General features: G+C 39.6%; 1 protein-coding gene across 1 annotated transcript in view; it reads right to left on the bottom strand.

The window, feature by feature from the left end:
• Nucleotides 1-24,622, bottom strand: part of nphp4 (nephronophthisis 4) — a 160,759-nt gene extending 136,137 nt beyond the window's left edge. The window contains exons 1-5 of the mRNA XM_072367193.1: nt 24,619-24,622; nt 23,825-24,006; nt 23,256-23,393; nt 3,348-3,517; nt 2,238-2,302 (exon numbers count right to left, since the gene is read on the bottom strand). Of these exons, the coding sequence (XP_072223294.1) occupies nt 2,238-2,302; nt 3,348-3,517; nt 23,256-23,393; nt 23,825-24,006; nt 24,619-24,622 (559 nt within the window). The remainder of the gene's footprint in view (nt 1-2,237; nt 2,303-3,347; nt 3,518-23,255; nt 23,394-23,824; nt 24,007-24,618) is intronic.
• Between the last annotated feature and the right edge of the window lie 639 nt (nt 24,623-25,261).

Here is a 25,261-nt window from a genome sequence, read left to right as displayed (position 1 = left end):
TGCAGACACATGATCCCTTTGAAAAGTATAAAGCAACATGTGTGAAACAATACTCAATTACCAACCAAAGTATGCTCATACTGCTGAATATTTCTGCTTAAATCAGAGACGGGTACGTACGTAAATATGCACACACAGTGCCAACAGACTGTTTCATCTGCAGTGGGCACTGCTGTGGCTCCCCGTTTTCCAATTCCTTACATTAGTTTTTACATGAAGAGCATCTTTGCGCTGCATGATATTTTATTCAGTACCCGCATCCGCTTGTTGGGTGCCTCTGTAAGGTATGCCGTTTTAAACCAAATCAGTCAGCTGTTGGGCCATTGAAAAAAAAACGTTATCAACCTTTTCCTACATTTTCATCGTGCAAAATGCACAAGCACTTTGCCCGCACAACATAAAACTGTAGAACAGCAACCTGATGTAATACATCCTCGCACAAACTTTGAATAAGCCAGTAAACATGTTATGATTTTGTTCATGCTCATTTTGACAGCCTCTGTGCAATTAAAACCTTGTGCACCCCTCGTGATCAGTGGTTGCCATGTATAATGAACTGATGGAAACATGATCTAAGCTTTACAGCTAATATATAAATGCAACAGTATGTAACTCATGCATGCCAAAAAAACAAGTGACAGCTGATCTGACTTGATGAAAATAAATAGCTTTGAGGCCGATTTATTCAATTCCAACAGCTATGTTCACAAGGGTAACGAGTTAGAATATTTATCAAAAAGCTTTTGGACTGAGGTTACATGTGCAATAGAACTTATAGTTTTGTCCATATTACATAAATATACGTGTAAACATGTGTATGCATGGGCCTCTCTGCCCAGTTGAAACAGGTCGGACTTTAATGTGGTTGACATGTGAAAATCTGTGGCTTAAATTTCTCCATTTTTATCAAATTCTTCATCTGCAAGAAATCGCAAAGTGTTAAAGCCATTTTTCTCTGGGGCGACTGTCATTTCAAACAGAGAGTTAGCAGATGTGCTTCATGTAGAATTTGTAATGAGTAAAGGAAATTATCGAATACATTTTTTTTTTTAAATCTCGGCCTCTTGAGAAGGTTTTTTCTCATCAGATCTCTTTCAACAACAATGAGGAATGTGCTTGTTTCACTTCAGCACAAAACAACTTTTAAATACTTGCTGATCTTTCTGCAAATTCACACTCCGCAGTTTTTAACTCTTGACCATAAAAGGGCAACAACAACAGGGGCAGCAACATGGCTTGTAAAACAGAGAAGCTACATTCCACTAAACAACAGGCATGTGGTTAATAATTCAGCGAGCATAAGAGTCCGTTTGAGAGCAGGTTTTCTAATATTCATGTGACATGATAGCCCAGACAGGAACCCTGGCTCTCACTGGGCACAGTGTTATTCATACTGTGGGGCACCACAGCGCTTTGTAATTCATAGCCTTGGTTTCAAGCCAACCAAGGACATATTTACACCAACCAAGAGGCTCAGAAGAAAACTCAATAATTCAACATTTCTTCTCAAATTTCAAACTGAAGCAAATCAGATATTTACAAGGATAATCCATGAGAGAGTCATGAATGCCCAAAAACAAATCTTTACCAAAGCCACGAGAAACCCAAACCATCAGATTCTAGCAGGGAGGGGCAACGTCTCAAAAGAAGGTGCAGCTAAAATGGCCCTAAAAGAAAGCATGAAGGATATCGTGGTAAATAAAACACTGACTCAAGCTACCCAGGAACAGGTCCTTAACGGTCTTGTATGTCTCAGAGGTGTGGCTTCAGAAAACACCTGGTCCCATTCCCTCCAACCACCGGATAGAAGATGTTTGCGTCTACCATTTGCTGTTAGCTTTGCGAAACCGAACACTCAGTGTTTTCAAAGGGGTTTGGTAACTGTAAGAGAGTTCCGATATGGCATAAACCTTTCGTTTCCTTCATTTTGGCATGTAGCAGTTCTTTCATTCTTTGAGACCGATCTAGTATGCCAGTTGACTAAAGACTCTTCTTTACTGGGATTCTTGAAACAGCTTCACTTGCTTCAACTGCAGAAAGCTCAGAATTGCTCCTTAAACAGCTTAAGACTGTGTAGTTTCAAATGTTTGCACCTCAGAAACACAGAAGCACAGGTAGCCTTACTGTCCAGGAAATAAATGCTGCTGAACCTTACATGTATTGTGTCCCTCTCTGCTTTTATGCTGGATCACTCCAGTGACAATTGGCAAACAGTACATGAAAAGACGCATCCTTACAATCAGCAATGTCCTTCAGCAGAGGATGGAGCAGACCTCTTGGTGATCCATGGCAAAGATTCATCCTATGGAATAAATTGAAACCAAGCATATTGAATAGAGCAAACAATCTTAAATCATGGACAATGAATTTGGCATTTGACCAGCTGATTGTATGATTAAGGATGCTAGGTATTACACTTTGAAAGTTCAGCTGCTTTTAACCATCTGGGCATGAACTCTTGAGTTTCCCTGCCTGCAGACTAGTCATGTTGCTGTTGTGACGATCCTCTTTGTCACTAAGTCGCCTCTCTAACAAGACCCACCTCCAACCTCTTGGAATGTAATTTGACCACAGCTGGTGAATTGTTGTAGGCAATCCATTGCACACTAAAGGATTGTTCCAACATGAATGTGCAGCAGGTGGAGAAATAGTCGATGTGCTGCTACTCTAAACTAATTGTGGTTGCAGTGCAAAACAGGGACCCCATTAAGTCTGCTCATGGTGAAATAGCTGACAACACCAGCTGCAGTCAAAGAAGGTGGACTTGGTGTCAGTCCACCTAATGAGAGACTGACTGAATAGGCAGCAGGATAACACTGAGGAATATCAAAACAGCCACCTGACAAAATATTCAGAACAGAAGCCAAAATGGGAGACAAATTAAAAGCAGCAGGAGGATCAATGTCATGAAAAAAGCATGAAAGTGGAGGAGACAACTGTCTGTACTTCCGATCCAAACATTCTGACCGTAAAATGGGTGCAGAGTCTTGTGAGCTGGTCTCTTAAAACATGAATTTAAGTGACAGGTTGTACTCAGGTGTACTCAACCATATGTACAACTAATCACGTGATCACTTGAGAATCAATGGGGATTCTGGCATGAAGACATAAAAAAAAAAAAAAAGAAAAAAAGTTGCATGGGTATCTGACATCTAATGAAAATATTATGCATTTAAATATGTCACGTGTTGTTAAATGCGAGTGGAACACCTGAGAAGTTGCAGGTATGCGACTAAACAAACTGGCTGGAAGAGAAGTGTCATTGTAAATATACCTGTGCTTTGCTACTCTCCTCATGAGAAACCTCATTAATCCCTGGCTGTGGTAATTAAGAATGAGCTAATCACCTTCTGTCCCCATCAGTAGCTGGACCCTCCGGCCTGTTGGTAAAAAGCTCCAGGACAGTGAAGCCTCGTCCCAGAGCCTGATGGGAGCCGTCTGGTTTTGGCAACAACGACACCAGCTCCAGAACCAACAGTGTGCTGGGCAACAGCAAAGACGTGTGGAAGTACAGGACCTGCAGAAAACATATGCGTAGAGTTCAGAATGAAATCATCAATTATCAGTGGACAAATAGAGACTGATAGAATAACTCATTCATTCATCATTTTAAATGAGCATAAACAGGATGAGACTTTTTCATGTTCCATTTTCATAACAGTGAAAGAAAGAGAGCCATCTATGAAATGCTATTATCATAAACACTAAATATCAAAAGGCTACAAGAAAGAAAGGAAGAAAGCCCTAATGATAATGGTGGGGAAAAAAAAGTACACAGAGAAGACCCATTTTTGGGATAACAGGCAGCAGAAATCGAAGTAAAACAGAAAAAGAGCTCACTGGGGATCAATGAAAGGATCAATGAAATGGATCACATTATTTGTAGTCGATGAGACGGAGCCCATAAAGAAAAGAACTGCACAGCTGGACAGAGGTGCTGTGGTGCCACTCCTACTGGACGCATCGAGTGTATCAAAGACACAATTAAGATCAGATTATCAAGGTATTTCAGAGAGCAATGTGTTAAATGTTAAAAGACGGACTGTTTCATACTGGCCAGAAGTTAGTCCTCAGGTAGGGCAAAATATCAGAAAATATTTGAAGAGAGAACTTGAAAGAACTTGATCCCACAGCAATGGAAAAACAACAGAAACTGCCAGGAAACATATGTAAGAAGATCGTTTGCCACAACAACAAACTTAAACTTTTGCTCTCGTACAAGAGTGCAAATTCAGTTTTGTTGTTTTCCTTTTGTTCTGTAACTTTGCATATTTTACACTTGGATACTTACAAAATGTTTCACTGTACAAAACTGTATTACTTAAAGGAGGATATTAAAATCCCAACAATACTAGTTTGTATTGAAGCTTTGCATTAAAATTAACTAATTACAAGTCAGTAACACCTGGGGAAAGTAAGAATAAATCAAAAGTTTTCGAACATTTGTCCAATTAATCTCCCACATTGGCAGGCCCTTGCTTCACCTGTACATGCTCTGTCTGTGTGACCGAAATCAAGATGAGTGATGGGACATGTGTAATAATAATGACCAATAAACAGCATGTTGAGAATTGCTTCAGGGAGGCGACCTATAAACAAGCACAGATGGTGCTCGTTCCTATAGCACCTAGTTTGGTTTGAAGTCTCAACTGTTTCTGTCATTTCAGGATAATGAAAATAAAAAACTTAACACACTTGCATTGGGACTGTGATTTCTAGTATCCCGAGGACACGGAGAATAAACAGAAATAGACTACAAAAAGTACACCATTAGAGTAAATTGAAAGTTGCCATGGCTACGCATAGGGGGGTTTATATTCTGTGTGGAAATTATTCAGATCCCTCTTTTGTGTAAGGCACACGGCTGCTTTCAGTCTCCTCAGGTTAACAAAGGGAGTTATTGAAATAAGATTGTAGAAAAAAGCGGGAACACAGTTCCACAATTACCAAAAACCTTTTTAATGTCGGCTTGACGCGAGTGTATTTCAGAGCATTTTAATCCATTCCGGGGGTTACGGTGAATACATTAAAAAAAAAAAAAAAAAAAAAAGTAGAAATAGAGAATAAAACAACAAATCAAACCAATATAGCGGCGATTAAGACAAGAAAGTGACGCTGATAACAATGCAGCTGCCCACGGTCGCTGCAAGTTCACGTCTTCGACATGAGAGATGAGACAACTTTCTCATCGTGCGAAGTCATGTGTTACAGCAGCAGTTGGCAATAGACAGTCACGAATCATAATAATTACATAGAGGATTCAAAATATACTAAAGACAGGTGGTGAAAGGACACCATATCCATACAAGGGTTTCTATTCACATATAGATATGATCTGTAAATGTACTTCACACATGGTGTGTGGGTGTTACTGAGGGAAAAGAATATTTCACCGCGATGGTTTAATTGTTCTACAATTGAAAAGTAACAACTCTTTGTGGAGCGACTCTGAAATAGACACATTATGCTGAAGGGAAAAAAAAAACCTCCTTGCATTAGATTTTTTGCTTCCATTACAGTCACCTGACTTGCAGTTTATAAGGTGTTATCCTTTTCTCTGAGAGATGAATAAACCTAAACCCTTACTTCATCCAGCTGTTGTGCTGCTTTTGATTCTGTGGTCAAACCAAGCAGATTGGTGTTGATCTCCATATTGCAGAAATCTAACAACAATGAGCCAACAAAAGAAATAATAATAGTCCAGGCTTGAGAAGAAACTCTTATCGGCGAGGATACAAGATCAAAAAAATTCCCCATTCAGGAGGTGGGTATTTATGTGTGTATGAAGAGACTCTTCAGGATCATGTAGAGGTGGGGTTGACCTGCTATTTCTAACATGTTTAGAGACAGTCAACCCTTTCGGGAGCCTGTTTGTAGTCCATGCCAGGTAGATGCAATTGTATACAGTCTCTGATGTGCTTGAATTGGAAATAATAGCTTTCCTGCGCCAGAGCCACGTGCACAAAGGCCTGAATATGATAAAGAGACCCACAAATTCTCTCTGATCCATGGGACCTGAAGCACAAAGCCTGTTATTTTTCAAACCATAAAGAGGAACATGATGGCGTCATCAAAAAAAAAAAAAAAGAAGACAGACAATAAGAAGACTTGAGCCACCATGAAATATGAAACCAATTTCTGCAAGCCCACTTTGCCAGGGCATGTCCATCTTTAGAGAAGCCAAACAGAGCCATATACTTTAACTCCCAGCCCATGAGGGATTCATCAGAGTTTGGATTACTGGTTTTCCACAAGCACTGTGGAATACAAATGCAAAAATAAATAAAAATACTTATCTAATCACTGTCTGATTAAGTCATTTATCTACTTCTTTCCACATCCACAGATGTTTGCCATGCCTGTAAGGATGTTGAGGATTCACTAAATAAAATGGGTCTAAAGCTGGAGTGTGCTGCAACAAAAGTCCCTTTCTGGAATATAATTAATGTTGTTTGCAGTCACTTATGAAAACAACAATGTAATTTATCTATTCTCAGCTGAAATATACATCATTTCTCAGAAATCCTCGGTTTCTCTGAGGTGGCGTGCTCAGCTGGAACTCACACTGATATTCTTGCAGCAGTGAACCCTGGCAGAGCTGAGAAAGTAAAAATATCCTCCGCGCCAACTTGTGCGTCATTCACTACCCAAGGATTGAAAAGTTTCTTAATTAATTTCCTTTCAACCCAACTACCAAAATTAAAGCCTGCTGCTTTTTTTCAGTAACTTTTCTCTAACCTACGTTCTCTGCGGTCAGTCTCAAAGCCATTCATGGACATTGCTCATGACAGATTTCCAAAATCAAAGCTCGGGCTCTTTTTCTGTCCACTCCACAGCTTTGATACAACTCCAAATAGATGTTTGTCAAATCTCTGGGGGGAAAAAAACAACACACAAAAAGAATCACACGGAAGAAATATCTCTAAACAAAACCTAAATGATTGTAAACTGTGTCAGAGGGATGAAGCTCAAGAAAAGCAGTGAAGCATGCTATCATTTTGCAACAATTCACAGGGCTTTTCTTTGTGTTATTTTTGCAGTATATTTTCTCCTCTGCTCTTACTTTAGAGCAGCCACAGGATAAGATAGTGATTCAGCCCGAGTTTGTATGATGTAATCAATTAACTTTGCATAGAAGTACATTCATGCAGGTGGAAGAAGACTGAAAACATTATATTTGGCCTCCAGTCTCCTACATTATTTTTGTTTTTCCCTTTTCTGGTCTTATTAAAAGATTATTCTCATCCATATACCAACATAAAAGTTGAAGATCGTGTTGACTGACACAAGCCGACATGACCTCCAGTTAACATTTTTGATTGTTAAGAAGTAGATGAGATGATAGTATCACATCCGATTGAACTGTATTGAGTCAAATTGCACTGCAAAACAATAGGAGTGAGTCTATAATGGCAGCCTTTTCACATGTAACCCACATGTTTATTATGCATTCAGTCATAGCATTAAACACTGAACTCAGTTTAATCAAGTGAAGCTCCAAGTTGAACCACTTTACAAACAAAACCACAGATTTTCAACAGAGCTCTATATTCAGGCATTGTTGGGAGATCTCGCTGCTTCGGTGTCACCAGAGCACTGGGAGATGTCACTGAGAAAAACAGCCTGCATCTGCTACAATACCAGGCGCCACATATGTCGGCCCTAATGAGAGGTTATACTCAGCGGTGACTGTCAACAAGGCAGCAATCTATTCTTATAGTGGTAAATATCTAATCCCCATAACTTGAAGAAAGATGGAAGAACAGAAAAGGGTGAGATTAAAGCATCATCGTCATCACAGAGGCATGTAGCTCGAGTTCAACCTCACCGCCAACAACCAACCTGCCAGCAGCATCTGGGCTGTCCCACTCTCAGTGATAAATGACCTTCGAGAGCTAAGAAAATTACTGTTCAGAGTCTTAAAAATGGATGCCAGTGTAGCTTTTCTGAGTGGAACTAATATATTCTCTTACGTTGTCTTGCTGTTTCGTACTGTCAAGTCAAATTTGCTTGGAGCAGCAGCAGGTAAGGAAAGGGCTTTAATTAGGAATAAACTGCAATAAACCAGAACTTGCTTTTAGAATTGTTAAACAAACTTGTAAACGCAAACATCCTAACAGGGTCCCATAACTGTCTTCTGGTGCTACAGGAGCAATCGTGGCCCTCAAACGCTACTATGGCTATTAGAGGTGGTCATTCAACAGCTAAACTTACGGGCATCTGGACAAGCGAAGAGGGTGAATCGCAGGCACTGCACAGAATAAAGAGACAGAAAAGAGCATCAATTTTGCAAAGAGAGGTTCACTTGAGTAACTCAAGTGTTATTGACATGGTCCTATGCAACATCTTGAGGCTTCTCAAAAGAAAGGCTGAGCATTTACATTTAGTCTACACATGGGCTGGAAGACTGTCTGCACGCCTGCATGAGCAAGTCACATGTTACACATGTGTGTGATATGTCCTGTAGGCACCAAGCTGACAAAAAGCTGACAGTACATCAAAGATAGCAGCCTTTGTGTAACACAAGTTTACACATGAGCTACTGCTCAACATCCGCTATATTTGTTGTTTATCAGGCGCCTTTATCATAGGACTTTGCTGTCATAAATCCAAGTCATCTAACTCAGCTCATGAAGGCTTAGAAGTAAAACCCAGCACATGCTTGAAGCAGATTCTTGGCTGCAACACGCTTTAATACCATTGACTGTATATAAAGATGTTTGATATTAGTTTGGTTGCATATCCAATGCCCCGAGGAGGAGAAGAGACAGAGGGGAGAAAGAGCAGAAGAAGAGGAGTTACAGTAAGTCGTTTTATAGGGACAGAACCAGGGGGTATGAGCATCTCAAATCCTATTGGTGTGAAATTCTATGACTGTCACCAGCATAGGACAGATGAGAGATGGCAGTGGTGATGATAGAGAGGCAGAGAAGATGACAAGAACAGGGGCTTCAGGCTCCCTTATGGCCAATATGTCACTGGATTGCAGCTATTCAGAATCTGAGTGCTATGCATACTGTACTGTATGTGTGACAGCTGAATCAAATAGACTTCAATGCAATCTACTGACAAATTTCCACTTTTTTTTGGGGGGGGGGGGGGGGACTGCTCTCCATCAATAAAGTGAAACGAAAAAGCAATCATTGCAAATGACCAAGCTGCCCTGGCTGTAACTTCATTAAAAACTAAACTGCATTAATTTACTGTGAGTTTACTATAGAAACTTAGCAGTTCATAATGATTGTAAATTACAGTTAAAGATTCATTACTGTCGTAACAGGGCTTATGTGCATTCAGATATTATGTGCATTCTGTCACGCTGAGTTGTTATGTGTCAACGCCATCTCATGACTTCAAGAGGAATACGACATTTTCCTCACTCTGTTCCCAGCTTGGGTTTTATTTGTCAGCACATCAGCGCTCAGTGTCTCCATAAGTGTACCCAAATCATGACATCCACCTGCCACATCTTCATTTGAGTTCATTTGATCCTAAATGCATAAAAAGGAGGAAAGAGGGGCTGGTCGGAGGCGTGAAAACAGAGGCCATCGTGCCGTTTACACCCAAAAATTGTTCTGGAGTAGTAGCAGTGCTCAATTAACATTTTACTTTTTAATGCATAAACTGCTCTCGGTTTTCTGATTTTTTAAGTTATGAGCAATTATTGAAATTAAATGCCAAAATAGTAGATTTTGCTGCCCTCTGTAAATACACTGTAACATGCTGGAAGATTTGGTAAAACCTGTACTTGTACAGCGATGAACCGTTTTACAGTAGCTCTGCGAAACGACAGCAAAATGTTCAGGAATCCGACAATATTTATATTTTTTCTTGTTATTTTACAATCTAATTATTTATAGTGTAGCCATGAAGCATACATCTGAAGACCTATAACTGCCAGTTTTCTCATTTGTTTTTGATGCACTATGCCCAACAACAGTTCTATAATAACATTACATACCATTTTAGTCAAGACAAGGCACACCAAGTCTCCTTAACTAACACATAAATAAAAATAAGTTACTTTTGCTGAAAAATGATCACCCAGTCAGACAGAAGTGTGGAGCAGGCAGCAGTTTTTTTTTTCTTTCTTGTTAATTTTGAATTCTTGCTAAACTAATTTCTGCATGCATACATCTTGGCTCTTACAATATTATTCTCCTGAACAACTACATCCTGTATGAAGGCCATTTTATTGCATCAAAGATGTGTAAGAAAAGGAGGCTGCACATAAAACCCTGAAGCATGACGTGTAATGGAGCTGACTTGAGAGGTGGAGGTCAGAAAATGTGTTCTTTTCCCATCACCTGAGTGACTGGTGTGAGGGAGAAAAGAGGCTTGGTCTGCGTTAATGGCGGCATTGAATGCTGCGTCGCCTCGGGTGTCAATGTGGATGAAGTAAGTTATTTGCTATGTCATCAGGGCAAAGCAGGAAGAAGAAAAAAGACAGAAAGCAGAAAGATGAGAGGACCACAGCAATTACAGAAGAAACGGTCCAATTATGTGGAATCTCCCAAAGGAATGAGGATGACAGTGATGTGCTTTTATAAGCAGCAAGATTTCATGGTACAGTACGTTTCAAAAATCTCTTTATTAGGTTACACAACACTTTAAAGAGTTTGTGAGGTAATTATGAAATGACCCATCCTTTATTTTCACTGAATATTGAGCCTCTCCTGCTCATAAACAGCTTAAAGTCAGCCTTCAATAACAGACTGAAGAACAGAGAACTGAACACAAAATTCATTATAAACTAATAGTTTGCTCTACATACCTCATTTCCAGAGAACGTGTGCAGTTTTCTAAAATACTACTTTTTCCATTAGTTTTTACTTTTCTGTAATATAAATTAATACAAATGAAAAGCATTTTCAGTTTCTGTACTGACAAACTTAAAATAAAATCTAATCCAAGCTACACACTAAAAAAAAAGGCAAAGGATTTGGTACAAAAGCAGCATTCACCGTAGGGTTAGTCCTTCCGAGCAAGGATGGGTCGTACCTCGGCACTCTGCTTCAAATATTCATTGATTGGTTCTTAAATATATCGTTATTTTAAAGCGAAATTGTGAACAACTTTAGCCTTTCAACATGCACAGTAGCATGATATTCTGAAACCATTCAGCTTAGCATGTAAAAGCCAAGACCAGAAACCACAGTTGGATATGATGACCTTCTGGCCCTCACTGTATGACAAAACATTACGCCACCGCAATCAATATAGCCTGCGTGGCAATATTGATCACAGTGTGATCTTTGACTTGGGAAAATGCTACCACAGCATCTGAAGCTGTCCAGGTGGATCCCATTAAGGAGTTTTAACCTTAATTTTAGGAGAAAAAAGAAAAAGCAGAATTGGAAACTTGTTCAATCAATGAGATTTCCTATATAAAAAAAGGTTGTTAATAATAATAATAATAATAATAATAATAATAATAATAATAGGCTGCGGGGTACCTAGGATAACCATTGTCACTCAACGCAGTCCATCGCTGCATCCAGAAATGTAACCTGAGACTGTTTAACACAAGGAGGAAGCCATACATCAACCCTGCACAGAAACACTACCTGGTTGTCGTTTTAGCTTTGAGTGCAAGTTTTAGCTGCCTTTGGGAAAAGCTGACATCTCGTTCTACATCCCAAAGATGTGAAAGAACAAAACTGGGTGACCTGCATATTTGTGAAGGTATTAAAGGTGTCCATTACAATTTTTGGAGAGACATCTTTTACCTTTAAAGTTGTGTCTTTTCCTGGGAGGTTTGTGGTTACTGAAGAACAACTGGAAAACGCGAGATCTTAATGACTCGCAACAGTGTGTGTTGTTATTGATAATATGTAGGGCAACATGAAGAGGAGAATCAGATAATGATGACCACGAACAGCCGAGCAGTTGAAATCTGGTATTCAGCAAAAATAGACACTGAACCCTCTGCAAAAGTCCAACAATCATCATCCTCAGTTTCCACCATTAAAAAGTGTAAAACAAAAGAAAGAGTGATGTTGCTGATAGTTCATTAGAAACATTGTGATGTCTTTAATGAATCGATCACTTAAATTAATTAATTCATTATTACATTTGAGAAAACTTTGGGGGATTTTTGGCTATACTTCCACACTAGTTTTCACATACGTTGTCTAAGATTTGGATTTAAATATATATATATATATATATATATATATATATAAATATATCTATTTGAACACACTACAAGAATGTTGTTTCCCTACATATCCAATTTGGGGCAGACAGGCAGTAACAAAGATGGATAATGGCTCCAAATTGACGTGGGAAGAACAGGAGATCTTGCAAACTGCCTACGGTCCTGAAAGCAGAGCGAATGCTGACTCAGATTTACAAGTGTAATAGCAGGTTAAACATCCTGGATCGCAGACGAGTGAGATCTGAGGCAAATGAGGAATTAATAATACCAAGTTACGACATCATAATTCACGTTTTCCTTGTTGCAGTGACAGTCCCAATCAATGTCAGCATCAACACTGATTCCAGTTTAGTAATACAAGCCTACGAGCACAGACAATCTCAAAATCAGCCCAACTCTTTCTCGATTTTCCCTTTAGTGCCTCTAATGTCCACAGCTTTGTTCTCTGACTTCAATGAAATTCTCCAAAATCCCCAGCTTTGCCAACAACAGATCTAAGTGCTTGCTGAGTAAAGTCTAAGTTGTCGCGCAAGTTTTGGTCTCTTGACATTTGGCAAATCCTGCCTGAAACGCCTCACAGATAAACTGTGGGTGCTGGCTGAATGCTGGAGATGCATCACAATATCGCAGGGATGCAGGAAATATACAACAGAGGAAGAAAACAGTGGCACTCTGCCAAACTTCAGACACAAAGAGGTAAAGATGGAATTGACATGTCAAAGCCTGGAACAACAAAGTACAAGACAGGCAGAATATCTTTCTTTCCCTTCAGTCTCAATGCACCCACACACAGTGTAGACCCCGGGGAGAGCTGTTAGCAGAACTATTGGGACAAGCTCTGTATGTGGTCATGTCTGTATGTGCGTTTGAGAGTCTGAGTGTTTGTGTGTGGATTGAAAAGAGACATGAAAATAGGACTGGAGAAAGAACAGTCAAGTAAGACTCAAGTAAATACTGGCAAGTAAGAAATAAGAAATGAACCACACACATGCATACACACAGCTAAAATCTCCTTGAGGCTCTCATCTCTCCCTACCGTCACCTCAGCAGTAGCTCTTGTGGCCCTCGAGTTCCCTCAATCGTACATGCTCACACCCACAGTATATAGCTGCGTATTGCGGGATGTGCCACTCTACTGTGTAAAGCTGTTAAGCAGCAGCTGCTACACGATATGTTTGGTCCCCTCGGAGCTGAAATATTGATCATTTCTCTGGCAAAGCATGCAGTCTTCACCCCCACCGTCCCCATGTATAATTAAAGTGTATATGTCTTGGTGCGGAATGCCAGCTGGGAGAGAGAAATAAGTAGGGAGGTAAGTTGTCTCTGCTGCCATCGCAGCTTCTTTGTCAGTCAGTCATATGGCTTTTCACACAGGCGTCTTTTTTTTTTATAGCTTTTGCCATGAATAGCGAAAGAAAGAGAATAGAATATAGATCAAGAGTCAGCACAGGTTGATGTTTTACAGTTGGACATTTATCTGAGCTCTTAGCAGCTCAGTATAGGAAAAGCAAGACACCTCCAGAGGTTTTTTGTCCAGTGAGCACACATACAGGAACACAATTCATAGAATGGTGGATGAGGCCGTATTTCCTGTTTTCCACAAATCACATGAAAGCACCAAATTCAACTATGCATCACACAATACGCTGTCCTTTCTTTATTTACTCGTCTTAAAGTTGAAAAGAGGTTTCAGAAAAAACGTTTCAGAAAAAATGTTCAAACTGCTTGTTGGAAAACTATTTTCACCTTCGGATGAATACACATTTGGTGCACCTGTTGGTATTTTTAAGATCAAAGGCTTCAATAAACCCATCAAGGAAAGTGTTTAACTACAGCTGTTCAGTGCTATGAAAGTTATTGATATAGGTTTTTGTTGGAGTTTGAAATGCACATTTTTCGCTCTAAACACATTAAAACACGCCGAACTGAACTAGAACTATGTTGCACATGGATTTTGAGGTATGCACAAGTGCTATTTTTCACTCTTTTTTTTCTGAAGGAGACAGTTGTGGTCGTTGCTGCATATTTTTGAAATCCATTTGGCGTGCAAGGGACAAAAGGCCTCAGAGAAGTTTCAAATAAAAGCAAGAATAGAAAGTAATGGGTCAGTCACGAGATGAACTGTGCTGAACAACTGCTGGTTGACGGTTGTGCTTAACTCGTTTCCATCTGTTGAAACCGAAGTCATTCCTTCTGTGACAGTTTCTTGAAATGCAACTGTATTCCAATGGGCAGCTATTTTTATTCCACATGTGTGGAAAAGAAAATATGAATTTGACTCCAATTAAAAAGACTGTTTCATGAACTTCTGTGAGGGACTGTGTTGAACAAACTGTGCCAACCACATAACTTCTATGCCAAAGTTAGTAAGACCATGACAGACTGAAAAGCACTCTTATCTTGAGCAAAGATGCCACACTGACAGCCATGCACCAAATATTTCCAAACCAGGTGTGAGCCATATAGTAAATGTAAAAATCTATCTTGGATGCGTATGCTGTGTCACCAACCTGCCAGTGCCCTGATAATTCAAATACTCAACAGCAATAACAAAATATCTCGAAAAAAAAAAGAAGAAAAAAAAACACATGCAAAGAACAAGAACAAGCCTCCATCTTTAATTGAACCTCCACTATTGAAACGATTACATCAAATTTGCTACATGTTGAAGAGTTCATGAGCAACAAAATGTAAGGCAAGTAAACAAAACAAAAGGTGATAATTGCAATATTAGAGCAAACACCGCCCACACTGTTGCAAACTCATTTAGATATCCCAATAAAGGGGCAATTATATCGAATAATAATGCCCATCCTAATTGATTTAAAAAGAAAACAAGTAGTATACCCACAGAGTTCCCTGAATGATTGTGATAATGGAACTGAGTTCACTTCACAGAGGGCGACTAATGACACTTGTAATCCACTGGCTTTGACACACTGTTGCATCACCACGAGATTGGATGCTGTGATTTCAAATCAAATATTCAACAAAGTTTGGGATTGACTTTAAAGTACCTCTCGGTATGGGCTGACATCATCATTTGCTGATCCCCCTTAACTTATACCTGAAATTCCAACCACCGAGGAAACAGGTCTTTAATAACTATGTCCCAGTGGGATTCTGATTTGATTTGGATTCTTATTGATGTAGAGATTTGATTCAGTGTCTTAACTTGATTGAGAAAGACTCAACTAAAAGTCATAAATTGTATTTTTTCCCCACTCCACTCCACTGTGTCCTAAACTATTGATTTCAACCCTTCATCTGCTGCGCTGCCTGACGAGTCACCTTTGTCTGACTACAGGAGAAAAGCAGGGAGGCGTGTGAGAGTCTGTCATCTCTTAATTCGCTGATCACTAAAGTTATCGATAGTACACGAGCATAATTAAGCTGGAACCATCTTGCAGTTTTCTTCCCGCATGAAAATCATTAAACGGAGGTGTAATTTACTGCTGACAGGTTAGATGTTTGAGTAAAACCAGCAGTTGATGTGTAAACATGTGGGTAATGGAAGGGAGGTGCGTATGAGGGTGGGAAGCAGCGTGATCAGCTGGGTTGTTATTAACAGAACTTTAGCAGTGGAGAACAGCCTCTTCTGCAGCAGTAGCAGAACTGGAGAAAGCCAGGAATGGTTATCCAAAGCAAAGTGTGGCTGCAGGTCTTTAGAGCTATTCATTTTCTTTACCCGACCAGAGCAAGTCAAAGAAAATAAAAAAAAAGATAAAGTGCTCCAGTATCGTCACTTTTTGCATCACTGACTCTTTGATTCATTCTGTGACAGTAAGGAGGATGCCAGGGGACTAGTCTTTTGGCTCCAGTTGCTGATTTAATTAAGCTTAAATACTCCACAGCAGTCAGTCCCCGCATCAGTATTTTAACAAAATACACTGAGTCATTTAAGGTGAGGATTTTTTTTTTTTTTTAGCTTGTTTACTGCTAAATCAAGTTTTCCCCCCCGTGTAGCCATCTGTTAATCTGTGGGACTACACTGTGGCTTTGTTTACAGTCTGTGGACTGTACAGCAAAGACGGTAAAACGTGTGGGCTGAAACAGTGAGCTAACTTTGACTAAACGAATAAAAACAATTCATTCTAAATGCATGCAACAGCTGCTGTAATGCAAGTCAGCGTTAATTGCTTTAGGAGCACTTCCTTCTTTTATTTACAGATTTATGGAGTATTGAATCAAAATAAAGCCCCCGATCGTAAATTATGGTCATCCTCAGGTGACTACGAGCATCTGGAAACAAAGAGAGCTAAATGCTCATTTGTGTAGAATTTAAACACAATTATTTTGCTGCCAAGTAAAATATAAGAAAATATCTATTTCATTTACTTTTTTCATTTCTAAAAAGTTTCCCGGGAAAGTCGATATTTCCTATTTATTGTCTGTGCATCTCGAGATTCTAACAGCAGAAGTCTAAACATGGAAAAATTAGCTGGGTTTAAGAGGTTATCATACAGCATTTTGGCATATAAATAGAACAGAGTAGAACATCTGCAGTGACTATAAGAAGTCTAGAAATCTAGAAGACAATCGGAGAGGCAGCATAATTTGCAAAGCACTTAAACCACATGTTTCAGGATAAATCAATGGGTCTAATTGTTTCTGGGAACCTTAAAACACCTGAAATCAGTGGGGAAGAAGAGGATTTATGCTGTCAAGAACCACTGCTCAAGAAACAAAAGTGAAGAAGAAGAGGTACTTTTCTGTCAGTGAGGCCCTATCTTCTTCTAATTTTCACTTATTTGAAGTCATGTGATAAGGCGAGTGCACGTGGGTGCATCTGCTAGTGATGCGAATCATTTTTAAAATCACACTGTCAGGATCGGAGACGTGACAATCCCTCCTGCTGTGAGGTCTCTTAGTTTTCAGAGGTTTAACCTAAAGCGTATGCTTAGACCTGTGATTATGGTTATTAGAGGTAGCAAAAATAGAAAAAAAAAACATGCATGTATGTATTCTAGTCCAAATTTATTCTATGCGGTGCCAAACAGCATTTGGAGGCATAGAAAAACATCAGTTGTACAGACAGGAACAAAGCTTGGCCTTTTCTCCAAGCCCAGCTGTCGGTCTGATAATGTTGCACATATGAGAAGAAACCGCTGGCTCCCTGTGAAGGCAGAGAGTTCAAATGGAGTGATCACAGGGAGAGGGACAATGCAGAAAGATGCACAGATCCACCAGTCGCTCAACTCCTCCGTTTATGCATCTCTAGCACAACATTGCCCTCTACTGGCCACGGTTTCTATTGCCCAAGTGTTGACGAAGATGGGAGATAATCTGTACAAATTGTTAAACAACTGTCCATTATTTTGAGCTGGATAAAAACCAACAACTGGTCAGAAAGTGTAGGAGGAATCTGGATGATTTAGTTCAGAAGCTTTCAAACAGAGCAGGCCTCAGACTGACTTTGTTCTATAGTAACTTTCTAAATGCGATAACAGAAATGCCTTAAAAAAAAAAACCATGAAAGCCTTAACAGTTACCAAGAATTCTCTTCTTAAATGTCAATAACATTTCACAACTAGATTATAAAATTTCAGCATCTTAAACCTAAAAGCTATGCCAAAAGATTCTAAAGGCATCATAGCACTGACAAGCATATCGTCACACATATCATCTGAAAAGTAAAGTGCTCTTTACATTCACGATAAAAGCCCAACTCAACAACTCAAAAACAACTTGTGACCATTCCCGTGACGTCACAACCACTAATGAAGAAAAGATGAGGAGACAAAGAAGGAAAGAGATTTAGTCCGAGCTCTCCACTTCTGCTTTTAATCACTCTGCATCTTTGCTTTTCACCAGATATTAAAACCGATCCATCATAGCTTGACTGGGGATGGGTGGCTTGCAATTTTCACTGTGCTCATGTAACTTAAGAAAGAACTCCCCCCCCCCCCCCCCCCCCCCCCGCCTGACATTATTTGGATATCAAACAGCAATTTTCCACTCATAAACACCAGCGTGAATGCGAGTGCATCGGGCCAAATCCAATAAGAAAGCTGGTGCAGCTCTTGCAGCACAACACAGAGAGGACCGGGCCCACTTTATCATCCTCATAGGATATGATGGGGTTTATATTATTACCTTGGATGGATAATGGGATTTGGATCCTGATTGGTATACGCAGTGGGTTTTTATAGAGGTTATGACTATTATGGTGGATCAAAGTAAGGCCGTACACTGAGTGAGTGTGCTGGATCAAAAGAACATAAAGCAGAGGAACAGGGAGAAAACAGATGGTGACAAAACTGGAAATCAGAATGTGCCATAGCTGTGACTCATTGGCGTCTCTGTAAAAAGACTTATGCAACACTTTGCATTTACCAGCCAGCTCGCAGCTTTTCATTTAAAGAGTTTCTCGAAAATCTTGCACAACAGCACACATTGTAAGCGACGAGGAGGCATTTTCAAATTTGTAAGCTACTGAGGAGCTCCACGTTGCTTTGATGCTTTCATAAAACAGTGGGTTACTGGGCTCCAACCAGGACACACAGACACCTTCAGATGTAGGAGAAAGAACACAGACACCCAGCTGCTCCCCAGATATCTGCTCAAACGTAACGACGTGGTGCTACACGATGAGTTTTCAGGAGATAACATGACAATGGGTGTACGTTTTGGAGTTTAAAAACTAAGAGACCTTATAAAAGAGACTCTGGCAGAGAATGCAATCACACTATCACACTTCAAGATATCAAACTCTGCCACCAGCAGGACTGCTTTTCTACATCTGACAGGCTTATTGTCACCAAGTAAAGAGGTAAAAGACTCAGAATCAGAATAGGTTTGCAGCTAGATATCTCTAAAAATGGAGGGGTACAAAATGGGTGCTTCCAGTGTGAACAACAGCCCTTTACAGAGGAGTTGTGTTTATATTTGTAGAAAACCTGCTGCAGTTGTTCCGTAGATAAATATCCCATCTCAGCTGCTTCTGTTTCTTCATGTCATAGGGTTAGGGTGAGGAGTTCGGCTTTTTATTGGGGTCACACATCTGTTACAGGACTCCTTCTCCTCTCTGCTGCAGATAATACTTTGTGACTAAGCTGGGAGTCTGGGGTTGTTATCTGGTTCTGCAGGCTGGGTTTTGGACAGGTAAAATGTTGCTCCATTAGTTTTGCAAAATGGAAACAAACCTAAACCTCTAAAGCGCTTCAACATTTTGCAAAATGTATCCTACAACTCACCAGAACGCCAGGTTACCGGTAATAGTTGCTACTGATTGTCACAACAGCATTTCTTGTGGCGATGAATCAGCTACAGTCACAACATATATGCAAAAAGTGTGTTTATTGACTGTGAGGTCAGTTTGGTTACAACTGTGGGCGACTTTCTGGTCTTCCTTCTACTTTTGAATGGATCAAATAACACCAGAGCTACCATCAGGCCCAGAAGCCCCTTTTGTTTCAGTACAATCAAAATGTTTAAATCTTGTAACCAACATCAGCAATCAGACAATTCCTGGAATCACTGTAAAGTTACAAACTGTGCTCTATTATTAAAATAGAAGTCCTTGTACAGTTGCTTGTCTTTTGACGGCACCAATTTTTTATAGAGTTCTGACTCAATCAAAAGTTTCCTGTGGAAATAAAAAACGAGCATTAGGTATTACACAGCACCGAATTGTGTGGAACTTATATGTGAGAACTATGTTTATGTTTATGCATTTAGCAGACGCTTTTATCCAAAGTGACTTACAGATAGGCAGATAGGGTAAGGGGGTCTTGCCTAAGGACCCCTACTGGAGGTAGTACCTTTAATGCAGGGGATTTGTACCCAGGTCTCCCACATGAAAGGTGGCAATCATACCACCACTACCCAGTCCCTAAACTAAAGAACTAAACCAATCTGAAACATGTCTCCGCATCTGCAAACTAATTTTTCTGGCTCAAAAAAAGAAAATGTATCCCATATTTACTAAACACAAAAAATAACGGCAGCGTACGCACAACCGATAAAAACGTTTTCTTATGGCATGTATGTAACATTTAGAGGCAAACAGGATAATAACAGGAGATTAGCTGTTTCTAAGAGATTATTTATAGCAATTATGTCATTACTTCTGCTTTAAACTCGAGCTCTTTATCAAAACCAATGGCTTGAGAGAACATGAATTTCTGAAGATTTAATGGTGTTCTTGGTCAGCATAATCACGCTGAACGTCTTTAGTTTAAACCAGGGTAAAAAATACTGTTCAAATATTCATGCCATGTCATAGCTTCTGTTTGCACCAGAGTAGAAAAGCAGTGGAATGCTCAGTGATCTGTGAAGAGTTACTTGTAGCCATCAGCTTTACTTACAGAGCAGAAGAAGAAAAGTATTTCTCATGGATGGATACCATGAAGATAACACGACTTGTAGCATATTCTATATTAGTGTCGCCGATTTTATCTTTTGTACCTCAGGTCTTTGATTGGGACAACATCCTCTTTAGTATTTTCAATAAGTTATTGGAAATTTCATCATCAAAGCACATCTTTCAGAGAGTACATCACAGAGCTTGACATGAAAAAACTGGTTTCTCTGTTCCCTTTGACTAATGATGATTACAGAGAACAAAGAGCCAAAGAACAAATGTTGGGGAAAGAGAAGAAACGAAAAAGTTGGACAAAGCAGAGGGTGGCTCAGAGATTATAGCTGTGGGTTAGAAGGTGGAGGGTTTGAACACCAGCACCGCCAAGCTGCCACTGTGTAACCAAGTGCTGTGTTGTCGATGTCCAAGTGTGGTGGCCACTGCTTTATAACAAGCTGAGATATGCAGAGGAAGAATTTCACTGTGCTTTGCACATATGTGTGTCAACCAATCACTCTAATTCCCAAGCTAAAGAGGACTAAAACTCCCATCTCAATACAAAAAGTCTGATTGGACAGAACAGAAATGTTTCAATGATAACCAAATGTAATTGTGGCAGATTTACTTGCAAACCATGAAGGTCTGAGGTCCCTCCGGTTGCCGTCGACTGCTCATTACTGTAAAAGTGACCATCAGACATTGTTTTTAGCGCCCAAAAAGTAAGAAGCTCAAAGCGATGACATGACGAAACAATTATAATTCCTCATTACCACATCACAGTAGATGCTTCAGGCTTGTAATAAGAAGGTAACCCAGAGTGGATTTAAAAGAACATGTTCACAAAGATGTGCTCAAAGCTGCAACAAACAAATATTTTCTTATCAAATACTATGCCAATTACTTTTTTTGAAATAATGAATAGTTTGAGCTGTAATCATCAGAATAATTACAAATGATGATCACAAGCTTGCGCTCTCAGGGCCTTAAAATGATCAATCATCTATTAAGACGCATTGCTCAGTTTCCTGTCAACTGAAATGTAAATTACCCCCCCGACTCGCTGACACTGCGTCACATGGACACATGTAATGATGAAAAAGCAAGAAGAGTAGTAAAGCTCAGTCATCTTTTTGCTTCTCTGTAAACATTAAAAACATTAATCATGTTACGGCAGCCACACATAACAGAAATTTACCAACAACAAAACAAATAGTACAGACAGTTAATTGCGCGAAGGCGTATAAAATGCGCATATTCATATTTTTTACTGAAAAAGGCCGTTTTTAACCGACAAACGTGAAGCCACCATACTTAACAATGATTTCTGCATCAGACAAAGCAGTAACTGCCATAAGTACAGCTAATCCAACAGCATCAGGAGTAAACAGACATGTGAGCTTACAGGCAAGTGTAGAACCATGCAGCAGCACTCCTGCAGCAGGCAGTAAAAGAGAAACTGACAAAAATGGAAGTACTAAAAAGTGGGATTCAGAAGAGGGCCATAAAGGTCTTAGTGGCTCCTGCCAGCTGAGCCTCAGAGATGTAATAAATGGCTTTGCGCAGCAGAAAGCAAGAGAAACAGCTGCAATAAAACTTGAGCTTCATTTGGCCAGCTGTGCACACTGGCTCTGTCCTCACCTGTGTCATACACTGGCCCCTATTAGGATTTTATCCGAGGGGGTGATCCTACAGCGGATTTTGTCACACATCTACTCATCTGTTTTCTTGCTTTGTTTTTGGATGCATTCTGCTGTCGCTGTTCCTTTTGAAGTTGCCAGTTTTCAACCACTGCTGAACGTCACTTAACCAATTTTAGTGTGACATTAAGCTGTGTTTGTCTCATCTCTCTGGTGGCTAATTTGCATTAATCTGTATGCAAAAGTGGCGACTTGCAGATAGTGGGACATGAGACAAGGCTGCAGACTAAATGGATGCGTTGTGATGGGCAGGGCCCGCTTTGACCATCTCGGAGAGGAGCATGGTTCTAAAGCCTTACTCCATCAGCATAGAGTATGACTTTAAAAAGATATCAGGGGAGATGCTGTCTCCCTGTTCTGCATGTTACAAACCTAACTCATCAAGCTCTGCAGAACCCTGATAATGACCCAATTTATTAGACTGGTGACCAGGAGAGAGAAATCCTGTCCTTGATTTTACCTTTCATTGTTACTTTTAACCATAAAAAAATGATTTTTCTAAACCCTGTGCTGAGGTCTACCATAAGTATTGCTGCCCATGATGTAAGTTGTAGAATTGTACTCATTTTCTGGACATCTCACTTTACAGGCATCAGTGCTTTAACCCTACTGGACCATCTGGATGCTACAATAAAAGGGATAGGAATTAAACTTGAAGGTGCATGCGTGGCATTCTTCTGAGAGTTTCTCTGTAACGTCCTATATAAGCCATTATTTTGTGTAAAAATGTGCCTTGGTTCAGCTTGTAGATGAGAAAATGGACCGAAAGTTTATACCATGGAAGTTGTTGAATGCAACTGGAATCGCTTATTGGCAATCACGTCAGTTTGTGTTTAGGCTGGCAACACTCTCAAGTGCATAGCAGAACAGAGTCCAATCATCTGTTCTAATTTTAGGATGGCTGATTGCAAAAGCTTTTGAGTTGGATTTAATTATATAATAGCTGTACTAAATTAACGTAATTATGGTCTGAATGTGCATTGATTCTACTGAATAATTATCCATCCACTCCTTATCAAAACAGCACGACAAGAGTTTAAAGTAGAGGCTCATAAATAAATTACAGTTGCGTTGCAGCTGTTGGAAAGAATGTTACCTCACTGAAGGAAAGCTTGTTGTTCTTCATCTTCTGGGTTGAACTCTTCCATGTTTTCCCGACGAAGTGCTGGTGCTTTCTATCAAACAGTGTCACTCGCAGCTCGTAGGTCACATCTTGTTGTCCCACTGGCATCTCCTATGAGCAAAAAAAGGAAAACAGGTACTTTGGAAGAGTTGAGAAGACAGCAAGGAGCAATTGTCATACAATATTGCACTGTGGGAACAGCTGTGGCAGCGTTTAATAGATCATATTTGGCCAAATACACAAGAGGATCCACAGCAGGTACACTGGCATACTGTACCGAGCAACTTCAAGGTGCTTTTGATCAAATTTGAGGTTACCCTTAATTGTAGTTCTGAGAGACTTCAGACGCAATGGGATGTATTAAAGCATGCAAGCGAAATACTGTATAGGCCTTCATCATTTCTTTGCTTGGCAATCCGAAGTCAGTGCAGTGAAGTCCACACACTGAATACTTCACTTAGAATTAGTTTGTTTAAATACCAACGCATTTCTACCATGAGCAGAACACTTTCTACATCTGAGCGTTAGCTGTTGGCTGTCACCTGCGGGAGGTGAGCTGCAGTAAGGCGGTTGAGGCTCAGCTGGAAGCCCTGGGACTGGGTGAAGTGATTTTCCACAGCCAGGCGGACTGTGTGGCTGGACGGAGGAACCAGCCGGTTTCTCTCAAACACTTCTTTCCAGCCGATCGCCATGCTGGATGTGTCCTCTGTTTTAACCAAAACACCTAGTTACGACAAAATTAGCAAAACATGAGAAAAACGGAAAGACGACGAGTTCAAATAAGGAACCATGGATATTATATTCAGTATCCGTTCAGATTTTCAAAACCGCGGCCGCCATATTGAAATCGGATCGTACTATTCAAAGTGCGGAGGGGTGACAGAATATATCAACGATTTAATCAGCATCATTAACAAGAAGGATATAGAAGCACCAAACTCGGATTATTCTAAGAAACTCCATACTTATTAAAACAAGTCGTTTTGATCTGGGATTGAATAGCTACATAAAAGTTTGTGATAGTTGTTTACAACGTCACAAACCTTTCTTTTGGTATATTCCATCTTGCTGCATCAGTTGCTATGGTAATGGTCACAGTGCCTTGTGGGTCTAATAAACGTGTGTAACAAAAACAAAAAAAACAATCATAAAGCAAACGTAATAAAATTACTGGCTACATGCAAATATTTAGCCATCAGGTAATTATAAAGTTATTGTTAATACAAATAGCACAATACAAATGGACAATTCGCTTTTAAGCATCCCCTTACAGTAAAATGGTCTGAAATGGGAAACAAAAGGAGATGTGACAACAATATGTAAGAATGTATCATACTCATATTCACAAAAGTGCAAACTTTTTTAGATATCCAAAGTGTTTATTATATGGAAAAAGCATTCATATATTTTTCAAGGTATTTATCTATCAATAATGATATTTCAGCTTCTTCAATCTTTGTTAAATGAACATAACTCTGATAGACGTACGACATGTTTTTTTCCAGTTGTCCAACGTGTGGCAAAATTTGGGTAGCAACATGAGTGAATGCATCAGACTGATCTGGTGTTCAACTTTTGTTCAACTTAAGATATACATAAATCAAGAAAAATCAAGTTTTGTAACTTATTGTCTTCATTCAAAATAAATACTTCTGTTATCTATCCTTAATGTCCATACTGAATTTGGAAAGAAAGTATTCAAATATGTTTCTCCTTCTGCTTGGAATAAATTACAAATTCCCCTTAATCTTAGGGAGCTGGTGTTGCTAAACAAACTGAAGTACACTTTAAACATATTAGAGGCAGGTATATCTAGTTGTAAATGTTGTGTAATAAGAAACCACACATTTCCCCAAATGACAGCAGCAGAATTTATTACAGCTCTCATTAACGTTTCCTAGGAGTAAATAATAAATTATATGCGTGTTTGCCTGTGAATTTGTATGTTCCTTCACATAGTGGAGTGTTTCTCCCCATTT

Source organism: Leuresthes tenuis, unplaced genomic scaffold (genome assembly GCF_036924035.1).
Source record: "Leuresthes tenuis unplaced genomic scaffold, fLeuTen1.0.hap1 SCAF_16, whole genome shotgun sequence".
NCBI lineage: Eukaryota > Metazoa > Chordata > Actinopteri > Atheriniformes > Atherinopsidae > Leuresthes > Leuresthes tenuis.
The sequence above is the reverse complement of the archived record's forward strand: the minus strand, read 5'-3'. Positions and strand labels throughout refer to the sequence as shown.